At 44.5% G+C, this 14,088-nt stretch overlaps 1 protein-coding gene across 1 annotated transcript; it reads left to right on the forward strand.

Annotated features, from left to right (window-relative positions):
* Positions 1–9,253: 9,253 nt before the first annotated feature.
* serpine1 (serpin peptidase inhibitor, clade E (nexin, plasminogen activator inhibitor type 1), member 1) lies at positions 9,254–14,088 on the forward strand. Its single transcript, XM_018733251.2, has 9 exons — positions 9,254–9,338; positions 10,117–10,358; positions 10,453–10,677; positions 10,769–10,963; positions 11,403–11,601; positions 12,301–12,401; positions 12,511–12,597; positions 12,927–13,010; positions 13,172–14,088. The coding sequence occupies exons 2-9, from the start codon at positions 10,118–10,120 to the stop codon at positions 13,216–13,218; spliced, it is 1,179 nt and encodes a 392-aa protein (XP_018588767.1). The 5' UTR covers positions 9,254–9,338; position 10,117; the 3' UTR covers positions 13,219–14,088.

The following is a 14,088-nucleotide window of genomic DNA, read 5'->3' on the forward strand; positions in this document are numbered from 1 at the left end:
GAAGTAGCTAATAAATACAAAAAATCTATATTAAAAAAAGGATTTGTCAAAGTAACATCTAATGTATATTTTCTTGTTTCCCCTTTTGTTGCATACAAACTAGGGTTTTTTGCATTTCATGCTGTGGACACAGATGTCATACAATCTTGAACTTTGTGTTCTATCCTACCTTCCGAAATAGGTTCTTGCAACACTCATCCTGTTGCGAGGTGAACCCAAAGCCTCTTTGATGCCATGTTTCCTTTGTGTTATTTGTGTCCCATATGTCACGTACAGTATGTTGATGACTCATTATTCTGATCTGACCTTTTGACCAACTTGAGTAATGAGTACAATACCTCTGAGTAGAGAGTTCACGACTCCTGCTCCTCTCCTAGTGAACAATGTTCAGAGGACCAATGCGCTACTCCTTCTTCCACAGGAACTGCTATTTTGTGAAGAAATAGCCATTTGGAGATTAATGAAACATTTGCAAAGCTCACATTTACTAAAATTGTGCCATAAATTTTATATGATTTTTTGGTTGCCCTGTGATGCAATGCCATCCTGTCCAGGATGTCCCCCCGATGCCCTTTGCTTGCTGGGGTTGGCCTTTGGTCACTGCAACTTGCACTCATAGCTGTAGAAATTGTCCTCATTGTTATAAATTGTTAAGGTAAAGCAAAGTTAACAGCAAAAGCTTCTCTGTGAGTTAACCCACTGGGACTCTTCTATCTACTCACACAAATGCACTGCTATTCATAGCAGCTCTGATTAATAAAAGCCAGTCGAAACAATATAAATAAATAATTGCGCCATGTTCCCCTTGCAAAAAAATTCCTGCCTTTCTCTTGTGTCCTTGAGGTTTAAAGGGTTGGGTCTATCCCATGGGCAGCTGTTTCTGATTGTCTTCAGCCCAATTTCCCAGGCAATACTGTCTCTTTGGGAAGGTCCATCATTCGTGCTTCTAGTGAAGAGAGGGAGTCTGTATTTTTCCTATCCTGTTTTTGGCAAGAAACTAAGCTGGCTGAAGGCTAAAATGAAAACTAATTGGATGTATTTCCTTGAAATAGTGTACGTGTGACAGTCAAGCTAACCCCCTCCAAGAGCCTTTTTTCTGTTATATTGTCTTTGTTCTGACTGAACGCCAAGTTGCATTAATTCTTGGTAAATTATGTTCATTCATACATGGACATTTATTTTGGTCTAGAAAGAACTGCAAGGATGGATTTTGAATGAACTTAGATAATCAAAGGCTTTCCTATACTGCTAATTTGTCTTCTGGGAAATATTCCCTTTCCAATTTGCTTGGTGTGGCTCAGACTCCTACTGCTGTGGCAAACCGCTGACCACCACAAGAAGTGATACAATTTGTTTCATACCTTCAAAATGACTCCGGCCGGCGGCTATCCACCATGACTCAAAATCTCGGACAATCACTGCACATAGCTACGGATGACATCATGGGTGAAGGTGCTAGCGAGGCAGTGGTCCGGAAGCCATTGCTTCGCATTCTTCTAAAAAACCATTTCAATTAGGAAAAAGCTGTTGAACCACAGCCGAAACCCTGAGCAGCACCTCACTTTCTTCATTTGGGTTTTCTGCTTCCTTATGATCAATTAATTCTCACTTTCCACTCAAAGGACTGGGTTCACACCCTAATCCCACTGTAGCGCCCTTGATCAAGGCATATATAAAAATTACCTTGCTGTGTAAATGGATTAGGGGTGCGGTGGCGCAGTGGGTTGGACCGGGTCCTGCTCTCTGGTGGGTCTGGGGTTCGAGTCCTGCTTGGGGTGCCTTGCGGCAGACTGGTGTCCTGTCCTGTCCTGTCCTGTCCTGGGTGTGTCCCCTCCCCCTCCGGCCTTATGCTCTGTGTTGCCGGGTAGGTTCCGGTTCCCCGCGACCCTGTATGGGACAAGCGGTTCAGAAAATGTTTGTGTGTTTAAATGGATTAATAATTCTAAGTATCTTAGTGTACAAACCCAACATCCCAGGTAGTTTTGGAGAAAATCAACAGCAAACTGATTTAGAAAAAACATTCTACATTACAGTTTCTATGTCTTTGTGGCAGAGCAACTGGAAGGAACAAATGGTGTTTGGATTAATGCAGGAGTCAGCAAGGGAGGGCGGAGGATAGGGGTGAGGGCCCTTGTTGTACACTGTGCCAGAGTTTGAGTTATGTAAGAAAAAGGGAATGAGTAATGACCCTATAAACAAATGGGCTCACTGTAAAGAAGAGGGTGGGTGTGAACAGATGACTGCAGTAGGGAGAGGGGTAGAGAGGGGAGCGTTATGGCCCCCCTCGAAATGGTGCTGGTTGCCATGGTGATGGACTGTATGCCTCAACGACTGCAGGAGGAGGGAAGTCCTCTTGCGTGACACTGCAGTCAGCAGCACACAGGAGTCTGTGGTCAAAGGTGTCTGGAGGGTGTCATAATCCCTCAGTCGCACAGTGAATCATGGGTTTGGACCCTAATTTCACATCCTTCCATGTTCTTCCAAGATAGAGAGAAATAATTAGGCTGTGCTGGAGGGCAAACCCCGTCTCTCAGCCAGGACACAAATATTCTCCGGAAAGATGAGTAGTACAATAGCCAGGTTATAGGAGTTTAAAGCAATAACTAAGCGTGGGGAGTGTAAATGCTTTGCCTTGGAAATTAATCTTTCAGAAGTTGTTTGTATGTATTTCTTTAGACGACATTTTTCTCCAAGATGACTCAGAGTTTTAAGCTACTTACAATCATTTATCCCTTTATGCAGCTGGGTAATTTTTACTGGAACAATTCAGGGTAAGTACTTTGATCAAGGGGCGCGGTGGCGCAATGGGTTGGCCCGGGTCCTGCCCTCTGGTGGGTGTGGGGTTCAAGTCCTGCTTGGGGTGCTTTGTGAGACACTGGTGTCCTGTCCTGGGTGTGTCCCCTTCTCCTCCAGCCTTACACCCTGAGTTGCTGGGTTAGGCTCTGGCTCCCCGCAACCCTGTGTGGGACAAGTTGTTCGGAAAAGTGTGTGTGTGCTTTGATCAATGGTACTGCAGCAGAAGGTGGGATTTGATTCAAAGTACTTGGACCACAAGGTAGTGGTCTAAGCACATTTTCACCTGCTGCCCTGTTGTTTCGGTTTTATCAAAACTTATTTAAAAAAATATATTGAACAGTCTGAACTTTTTTTTGCCCATTTTGCCCTTTATGTGGGGTCTTTAAAGCAGGGCCTCCGCTAGAAGGGCGAATGGCTGTGGTGATTCTAGGGGCCCGTAAATGGACAAGGTGCGCACAAGCAAGTTATTAATTATGTAACAGGGTTTTCCTTCAAGGGGGACCCAAGCAATATTCGGAGTCTGGGGGGGGGGTCCCAAGCAGGCCCAATGCTTGGTATGAAAGAGGCCGATTTCGGGCCGAGCCTCACGGTTTCTTCCACAGACAGAATTGGAGAGCTGACTCAACCATGGACATTGACTCATATGGACTTGTTGCTGGGGGGGCGGCTCCAAGAAAAGGGCAGGGGAAGCAGCTGGCTGCTGGGGGGTGTCTGGTGGAAGGCCAGCAAGGGAAGCATTGAATTAAATGTGTCAAAACAAACCCCGGAACGTCTGTGAGCGTGATCGAGTGTGTACCTGCGAGGGCAACGAGTTTCGCGCTCACCGGCACCGCATGTCCGTGCAGGATCCTGAACCGGAACTTCCAAAATGTTTAATGTGTTTGTTTACTTTGCAAGTTCAGACACTGATACCTTAAGCACACATCTTAGACATTTAAACCGCAGATGTGAAGGATAAACAGTGAGACAGTGCCAGACACACGCTTATCTAATAGGAGGGCGTGACGGGCAAAGGCTGGTCAAGAACTTTCAGTGTGGTTTGTAATAACCTTCTTGCACTTACTAATGAAAAGCTGTAAATTTAGAAATAAACTCTGACCTAAACGAACGTCTATATTGTATTTTCAGTAAACTTCCAAGAGACTGTTCCTGTAAAAAGAACCCCTAAATGCAGTCATGTAGGTTCCTAATGTAATGCTGAAGTTCAAAGTTTCATCTCCAGTTCCTCTCACTCCTCATCTTCCTCATGACCACAGACCTTTCTCTTGGACCTTCTCTTGGACCTTTCCCTGATTATTTCACTTGCAATCTAAGAAACAACTTCATTCAACTCTTATTTTTCATTCTACTGATACAAATTTTGGGTTATGTAGCAACCCGTACCATAGTGGTTAGAGCTGCTCCCTTTGGACCTCAGGGTCACAGGTTTAAATCCCACTTCCACCTCTAGTACCCTTGAGCAATGTAATTCCCCTAAACTGCTTCAGTAAAATTAGCCAGCTGTATAAATGGGTAAATACTGCAACTATAGGTAGCTGAATAAATGTAAATGGTATTAAGGCTCCTTGTAGCTTCACACAACGATGCAGTTTTTTTCGGTTTGAATTCAGTGAATAACAACTGTTTTTGTTGACAGAGAGGCTACATTGGCTATATTGTCTCTTTTGCCAAATAACAGTAAAAATGGTGAGATAATGAGTTTATTTTTGTTTGTTTCATCATATTTAAATTTGGTTTCAGGTTTTTTATCTTGTTAAACACTGTTGTGGCCCTCTGTTTTTTTCCAGACCTTACTGTACATGGAAACATCGTGTCATCAGCAAATCAGTTTTTTCGGGGTCTTTCACAACATTCCATTCCCTTCTTAGGTTATATGTGTCATAGTGTGAAAAGTAAAAGACAATGCTGGGTCATATTATTGGATTGTGAGTAGAATTCCACGCACATCAGGCTATCTGTCTCTCTTCCGGAATGTGGGCCTGTAAGGCCCATTGCTGTGCTCTCCTACAGGGGGCAGGAAGTGTTTTTCTCCCTTGTGGCTTTCTTCTTTCAACTGTCACTTCCTATTTTTAGTCTGCCATCCACCACCTTACACGAAATGCTACGGGACAAATTCCAAATGGAATTAGTAAAGTCCTTTCCTTAAAATAGTGTGTCTTGGTCCGTCAGAAAGAAAATGATGGAGGCATTTACAGTAAAATCAAGAAATCTGAAATACTGTATGCTGTAAAAATAATATGATGGAGTAATCAGTCATATTTCTGTTTAGTCTTGGAGCTTAGACAGTATTGGGGCAAGTTCTGTCCTGTGGCAGCAAGGTGAGGCCTGTACGTCTCTTCCGCCATGCGGCCTGTAAGGCCCATTGCAGTGCTCTCCTGCAGCGGGCAGGAAATGTTTTTCTCCCTTATGGTTTTCTTCCTGTACAGTTCACCTCTTCCCAGCAGTCTGGCTGCTGTAAGTGAGACCCTACAAGAGCTCTACCAGATATCAGTGTGACTCCTGTAACCCAGACATTATATGAGCGCTACAACTAATTCAGTTGTATGGGGCACAGCTGGTAGCATAGCTGCTAATGTAGCAGGTAGCACAGCTGCTAGTGTAGTGGTTAGCGCTGCTCTCTTTGAACCCAAAGGTTGCAGGTTTGACTCTCACATCTAGCTGTTGTACCCTTGAGCAAGGTATTTACTCTAAATTACTTCAGTAAAATCACCCAGCTGTGTAAATAGGTAAGTAACTGTAAGTACCTTAACACTGGAAGTTGCTTTGGAGAAAAGCATCAGCTAGATGAGTAAATGTAAATCTCTATGTCAGACAGTACAATTTATCTCTTCTCAAGGCCAGGCTGAGTGCTGGAGATAACCAGCCTGCCCCAGTCTGACTTACTGTAAGTCATCTGTGTGTAAAGCAAACGTGCGCCGTACGGAGAGCAGAGCGTCTGCCGGAGATGCTAACGCAGGTACACGGAAGACTGTGAGTAATTTAGGTGACTGCAGATGATTTGCAGATGGTTGCTCACAGGATCGGCAAGTACTGTACTGGTGAGAGCTGCTGTCTTTGGACCCAAAGGTTGCAGGTTTGAATCCTACCTCCTGCTGTAATACCCTTGAGCACGGTATTTACTCTAACTTGCTCCAGTAAAATTACCCACCTGTATAAATCAGGTGCTTTGAAAAGTATTCGCTAAATGAATAAATGTACAGATAGGCTGTGTTTGGTACAGGATTAATTTCGAACAAGTAAAATGAGTGCAGCTTGTAACCTAAAGCTGTAGGGAACAAAAAAGGCTTGACAATGCGAGCAATGCCAAGGTCTCACTGTTTGCTTCACGAGGGGGAATCAACAAGCCTTCTGTTGAGGAGTTCCCCTCCTTTCCCACCCCATTTCCTCCCACTTTCATATTCCCATTATTCCCCCCCTGCCCTTCCAACCAGAGTCATTTTCCAACAACATTAACTTCCACCCACATATTTAGTCTACTGTCGAAAACAACAAAGAAAATAGATAATGCTGGGCAACACATCTGTTTGTCCTTGACAACGGGATAAGCATACGAACCCGAGCAGCACGCGAGTATGTGTTGGATCCTAGAAGAGCCATGGGGGAGGGGTCATCAGGATCAAGCGCTAGTCTTTCTTTGGGATCCGCAGTACACAGCGCACCATTATAAAAGAAACATTTTCACATATGTTTATATATAAGACAGAGACAAATTTGGAGCTCCTCCACTCCTGATTTTGAAAACATGCACTTTCAGCCCCAGAGATTTCTTGCGTGTCCATCACAGGGCCATGGTCACGGCTTCCGCAGTGAGTTACAGCGTTCCAAAGTGAGTTTATAAGTGCTCACCGCACTCTGCACAGCCTGACTAACTGCTCCCAGGTTCCAGAACTAACTGATCATCCAGATATGTGGCAACAGATGTGAAAGTATGCCTGTTACTGCATGTGAGTCTGTGTGACTACTCAGCTGTGCCATTTCATTTCAGTATGATTTTCAGACAGTGTGATACATTCCCTTCCTTATCTCTACCTTTGCGTGATACTGAATTCATTAAAATGTCCTTAGCGCTCATACCGAAAAAGACTCAAACTGAGGTTACAAAGGAATGCTAGGTGGAGTTTAGTAGCTCGTAATGAGTTTAAATCATAGGTACTGGTAGTAGGAAGGGGGCATGGTGGTGCAGCGGGTTTGCCTGGGTCGTGCTCTCTGGTGGGTCTGGGGTTCAAGTCCTGCTTGGGGTGCCTTGTGTTGGACTGGCGTCCCGTCCTGGGTGTGTCCCCTCTCCCTCCAGCCTTGCACCCTGTGTTGCCGGGTTAGGCTCCAGTTCACCGCGACCCCACTTGGGACAAGCAATTCAGTCAATGTGTGTGTGTGTGTGTGTGTGTGTGTGTGTGTGTGGTAGTAGGAATGTATAGTCACAAATAAATGTAAAGAAGTGTAAATTCAAAGCTGCCGGATATATCAGGGACAGCTGCTATTGTAGTGGTTAAAACCACAGCCTTGCAACAGAAAGATCCCTCAAAAGACACAACTCTAATCTCATCTTTTACAGCAGTACCCTGGAGCAAGGTACTGCAAATATTGTGAGCTGATTTGGAGAAAACCGAATAAATAATATTTGCAGTGGAAATAGCAAGGGGCCTAGGTTTCATTATGAGTGGACTTGAGAAAACTTGCACCCACGAGTTTAAATAGGTTTTCCTGGATGGCAGTTCTGTTCATCAGTCCCTGAATCATTGTTCTGAAGCAGAGTCACTAATTAACGGCCTAAACTTACCGCTTCTGCTCTGCTTAATTTGTTCAAGATGCTCCCTGTACTCCGCGCAGCTGTGTATTTTATGCTATTGACAAGCAGCTTTGGAAAAGCTAACTCATTATATGTCCAGATCAAGCCAAAAGTGAAACTTTTAAGAAACACTTTCTCATTATAGGGGAAATTTTAGCATTGCATAATAGCATTTTCGTTCCATAATGCGTTTCCACATGTGGGCCTTTGAGTACTGCGGTATCCAACACATTCCAGCTCTGGCCAGGAGCCAGCGATGATGGCAAGGCCCTCAGGGAACCCTTATTCTTATGCTCTTTCCAGTGAAACCCCCTGCGCCGTGAAATGGGGAACGTGTCCAAGGAATTGCTGGGGACAACGTGTCCTAAGAAAGATGGCACGCCACAGGCAATGGTTTTCATAGCGTTTTGACGGTAATTAAGAACATGCTTGTGCAAATCTATGAAATTACAAATATCTGCAGAGATTATTATTTTATTGTATCAGTACCCAAAAGCATAAGTGGCGTGTGAAAGAGCAGGCAGTGAAATGCACACATGTGTTTAATAAAAGTACACAGATGTAACTCAAGTCTGTGTGTGAGCGCTGCCTTTTGGTAAGTCATTATTGCCTAACATGGTTATTTCCACCGCAGCGGAATTTTGGTTAATCTTTGAGAAAAAACTAAGGCGTTTTAAAAGACAAATAAAAAAGTTAAATGAAATAACGCGAGTTGACGTCATATTCGTATCTTTTTCCCATACACTTAGCAGCGCCCAGTTCTCCGCTCCTAACCGTTCACCTGTACCATATACACACATTGTGGGGTTGTCATGGAGACGTCCCGGAGAAAATTTAGGATCAGTCCAACGATAACAGCGAGCTTGTCTTAACAAGCTCATTGTACCGCGTACCTCCTCAACCTGTTCATCCTCAAGGGCATTCCTGTTTATTATAAAATACGTGCTCTTCAATATTAGAAAGTGAACAGACTGTGACCCATGGATCTTCTTGCTGGGAAGCGCACAAACACCCTGACCAAATATGGGAACAGATTCGACCCCCACCACACACACACACACACACACACACACACACACACACACACACACACACACACATCTGTAGTACCATAGTGTCCTTTGAAAACCAGGGATCCTCGTATGAGTACTGTGACATGGAATGCTGGAAGTAACGCTGAGTACTACTGACTGGCTTCTGGAATGTAACCACCATGAAGGAACTGCATATTCTAAAGTCAAAGCCCAGTCAACGTTTATTGTCACTTACTATAGCCTTATATAATAATGAATGAATAATAAATATAGGGTGCTTTTCCTCTCCTTTTCAACATTAGAGTCTTGTAAAACGTCATGAAGCCTGAAAGAAAAGACTATTCCATTTAATGTCATTTAAAAATACATGCATAAATAAATTACCAGGGATGTTATGGCTACAAAGAGGTCTTCTGCGTTTGGGCTGAATTTGGACATGAGGCTGGACCCACACAGCGAAGTGTGAGGATGTCTCTGTTTGTGTGTCTGTGAGACCGAGGGATGAAAGGGGCACCAGACAACCAGATGACTTCACATTAAGTAATAACTTCCGTCGGTGTAGAGTGTCTGAGGGGGCGGGCCAGGCCGTCACTCTGCTCTATATAAAGGCAGCAGAGTTTCACACACATTCAGCAAACGCTGCCTGACACAAGCAACAGAGCCAGCAGAGCAAACACAGACCGATCTGAAATACACCTTTACGGCCAACCTCCAGCTCCAAGGTAACACCGCTTTTGTTTATTATTTCTTCTTCATTCTTCGTCATTCTTAAAAAGAGCTCAGGTTGGATCCTCTTCTTTCTGATCGTTCTGCAGCTGAGTTACAACTGTTACGAGAACTGAGTTTCTTATTGGCGGTTCATTTGGAAAAAATGATAACGGTCATTTAGGAAGTATTTGAGCACAATTTCTTGCTCAAAGTGAAGTTTGCTGTGGAGCTCCGCTAGTGTAAACTAGGGGGTAAACTTCTGACATGATGCAAAGTAGTTTAGGCACTTAAACACGACCATACTTTCACAAACGTGTGTAGAACACAAACACACACACACACACACACACACACTGCGATGCACCCAGTCATCTAAACATATCTAGTTCCTGCAAAACAGGAGTTCACAGGTCTTTCGCATGCACTTGAAGTTAGTCTATAACACACATTAAATGAACGCACCATGCTGTTATGCTTATTCAGAATCGTGCTATTGCATTTACTTATTTTGAGGTCACTGAACTCAGTTGCTCCGGGTTTAATTTTTCGGATAAATATAAACAGGTTAATTTTCCTGTGAGTTTGTTCCTATCATTACCTCTCTATTAATTAGTGTCTACAGCAAAAGCACTAAGAACCCCCCCATGGTGAATATGAAATGCCAGCAATATGAACCCCATCACCTTATGTCAAGACATATTAGCAGGTCTGCTTGAATCACTGCGCTGCTCTGTCCAGGAGCCCCTGAATGACGTTCTCATATCCTTTGTCTTTTTTCTCATCTTTTCTCAGAATGCAGGGCTTGTACATCTTGCTAAGTTTACACCTGTTTGCAACGGGCCTCTGCAGCCTCCTGCAACACAAACAGACAGATTTGGGTTTGCGCGTCTTCACCGAGGTGTCCCAGTCCTCTGCCAACCAAAACCTGGCAATCTCACCCTATGGCGTGGTGTCGGTGCTGGGAATGGTGCAGCTGGGGGCTGCTGGGACCACTCTGGACACAATGGTCTCCAAAATGGGCTTCTCTCTGCAAGGTGAGCACTTGGGCCTGGCAGCCACAGCACTGCTGAAAATATCCTCCGGAAATCAAAAGCAAAATGTCCTGACTGCACGTGTGTGTCGCCACAGAGCGCGGAATGCCCCGGAAGATGCGTCTCCAGCAAAGGGAGCTGTCCATGGAGGACGCCATGCAGCTGGTCAATGGCGTGATGGTGGACAGGAAGCTGGTTTTGGAGAAGGCCTTCAGACGGGGGTTATCCAAGGCTTTCCAGAGCACTCCCCATCAGATGGACTTTTCCAACCCAGACAAAGCCTTGGAGGTCATCAACTCATGGATGTCAGACAACACAGAAGGTGAGACCACATACACGTGAACACGGATACACACACGTGCACTCATGTAGAAGTATGCATCAAGTGTTAATGGTCTTATTCTTCCTTACAGGTATGATCCCTCAGTTCCTCTCATCTGGAGCTCTGACCGAACAAACCCGACTGGTGCTGCTGAACGCCATCCACTTCCGAGGCCTGTGGAAGGTGCCCTTCAATCCTCAGATGACCTATGAGAGGCTGTTCCACTGCGCCAACGGGAGCACCGTGCCTGTGCAGATGATGAGACTCGTGAACCGCTTCAACTACGGTGAGCAGCAAACTACACATACACACACACACACCACAATCACAGAATGGGGATGACACTCACAGTAAACACATATAAAACAAACAGGCATCAGCACAAAACCAGAGCAACCTTTTACATTTAATTTTAGAAACATAGACAGATAGATACACACATACATGCACAAAAATTATTAATTGCACATGATTATAATCAAGATTGGACTGGCGTCCTGTCCTGGGTGTGTCCCCTCCCCTCCAGTCTTCCGTCCTGTGTTGCTGGGTTAGGCTCCGGTTCGCCGCGACCCCGTTCGGGACAAGCGGTTTCAGCCAGTGTGTGTGTGCGCGTGTGTGTGTGTGTGTCTGTGTCTATAATCAAGATAAATTCATGACGAGAAAAATGATGTGCAATATATGGACAATAAAATTCTATATAAATTGTGTGTTTTCTATATACATAGGTGACTTCATCACAGAGGAAGGCGTGGAGTACGACGTCATTGAAGTTCCCTATGAAGGAGATACCCTGAGCATGATGCTCGTGTCTCCCTTTGAGCAGGACGTTCCCCTCTCGGCTCTGACCAAATATCTGGGGGCAGAAAGGCTGAAGCAGTGGAGCAATGGCATGAAGATGGTCAACCGGCAGCTTGCTCTGCCAAGGTGAGTCTCCGGTACGGGTGACACCATGTGGCCCCTCCCAGCTCATGTGAGGATGCTTGATGACCATCTTGTTCCATTTGACTCTGGGTGAAAATGAGCAGTAATTACGGGGTGGCATCTTAGCCAGCGCTCAGGCCGTTCGCTTATGCTGTACGTGTGTGTGTGTGCGTGTGTGTGTGAGCTCTGTCATCCATTAATTACAGAGGAGGATGTTGGATGGCGTTGGTGGGCGAGTGGGTGGGGCCGAAGGTTTCGGTTACACATGGCCGTGGTATAATCACCCCACGGCGGTTCGCCAAGCATCTACAGATTGCCAGGCTCATGCCAGTGAAACATTCCTCACCCCTCCAGCTGGCTCTGGATTTCCTGTATGGTGCCATGACACACGCAGAATAAATGTAATGTAACAACCTTGGCTGAGAGCGTATAAACAGATCACATGCCTTGCTTCTGGGCTGAAATTCATGAACGAAAAATGTCTTCGAGATTCAAGTGTTTAAAAAACAACCTGCATGAGGCATGATAATTAATTCTGGAAATGTGACATTGGAGAATGAGCTGGAACGTGAGGCGCTCTGCTGGTTTTGAATGACTTCCCCTACTTAAGCTTCAGTTTCCAAATAATTTGCTGTTGAAGGGTGGCTCCGTTGACTGCTTTAGCGGGTCCAATAGCAGTGTTCCTCTGCATCTTCTCTACAGGTTCTCCATAGACACACAGTTGGATCTCAAGCCCGCCCTCTCCAGAATGGGGCTTGGACAGCTCTTCAGTGAAGAGAAGGCCGACTTCTCCCGCATCACCAGTGAGTGATCTATGCAAAATCTCACCTTCTGCAGTAATGTGACCATGATGCCTTGTGTGTTGATCGCTTGCTGCGATCTCACCTGCCTGGTGGTGCTTTTCTCCTACAGATGAGGAGCCCCTGTGTGTGTCAGAAGTTCTGCAGAGGGTGAAGATCGAGGTGAACGAAGAAGGAACCAAAGGTTCTGCTGGCACAGGTACTGACCACCTCCCACCAATACCCCACGACACTTTACCACATCAAACCACTCCTCCCTACGCTTCATTCCCACCTCATCACCCCATCTCAGAACTGTCTTTCACACACTAAGTGACAAAAACTTCACTGCTTCCTCACTGCTTTTGCTCCTATTTGTGCTGTTAAGTGTTCTGACTGAGAGACACCAAGTAAGAGTATGTAAATGGCAATAAAGGTTCTTGATCACACAGCAAAAACATGATACATTCATTAATGACCTACAATTTGAATATGTATTGTGCAATGTCCCCTTATGAACAATTATTTTTCTTTTTTTTTTATTCCCAGCTGCCATACTTTTCTCCCGCATGGCTGTTGAAGAGATCACCCTGGACCGTCCCTTCCTCTTCCTAATTCAACATAAGCCCACAGGTCAGTGTTCCCACCTTGCATCCCCTCCTTGTCCATGTCCCATCTCCCCTTCCCACCAAAAATCCTTTCTTGTCCCCACACAGTCGAGCATCATGCTGTTTATCAAATTCTCCCTTCGGTCCTGATGTGTCTAACATACATGTGTCATGTAACCCATACAGGTGCTGTACTCTTCGCGGGTCAAGTGAACCAGCCAGAGGAGCACTGAACCAGATCAGCAGCTACACACACTTGTGACCTTATGACACATTCCTTTGTTGCATCTCTCAGTTTCCAGGCCTCAGGCTGTTAACCCGTAAGATCAGAAGTTGCTGTAGGTCGTTTATTTCCAGCTTCTGATATTTTTACCATCAGCATATTCCATGTGATACATATTTTTCAGTCTTTCAGTCATTTTGTCACTGCTTTTAATGCACTGGATTTTCTTTTATTTGAATTTTTTTCTTTTTTTGAAAGCTCTGCTTATTTTTGTATGTGGGATTTTCTTGATGTATATATTAGTATGTAAGCTGTTTAAAATTCAGGGATCAGTAACTTGAAAGTGTTATTGTTTCAGCTGAATTATTGAGCAGACCTGGTTCAAAAGTCAGCATCGCTCAAATGTACAGGAAAATTTACAAATGAGTGAAGAATTAGGTAGTATGCAGAATACGGTATAGGAGTATTTGAAATACTGAAACTTTGCTAACACCTTTGCTAGGATGAAGATGCTATATTTGCCATTAATGGTAGATATGACTAAAACACTTGATGTTGACTGGAGATTAAAGGAGAAGATTCTTAACAAAATGCACTGCCAGAAAGTTTGAGGAACAGGAGGTCTAAGGCGTGAGATTCGTCTCTCAGACATCTAGAGCTTTATATACGATATAAAAAAAGAGCGACGTTTACCTTGTTTACCCCTCTGTAAGTGGGATTCCTGGAACATTCCTCTTTGTGCTAGAAATTCTAAACTCAAGACTTCTCTGACTTCTACATTGAAGGCTATAACCTGAAGGTATAACTGAAATGTATGTACTTACTGTTTATTTTCAAACTGCCTTTGTGTTTCCAGAAAATATTTTTGTCAAAAGTTGTA

Source organism: Scleropages formosus, chromosome 13 (genome assembly GCF_900964775.1).
Source record: "Scleropages formosus chromosome 13, fSclFor1.1, whole genome shotgun sequence".
Taxonomy (NCBI): Eukaryota; Metazoa; Chordata; class Actinopteri; order Osteoglossiformes; family Osteoglossidae; genus Scleropages; species Scleropages formosus.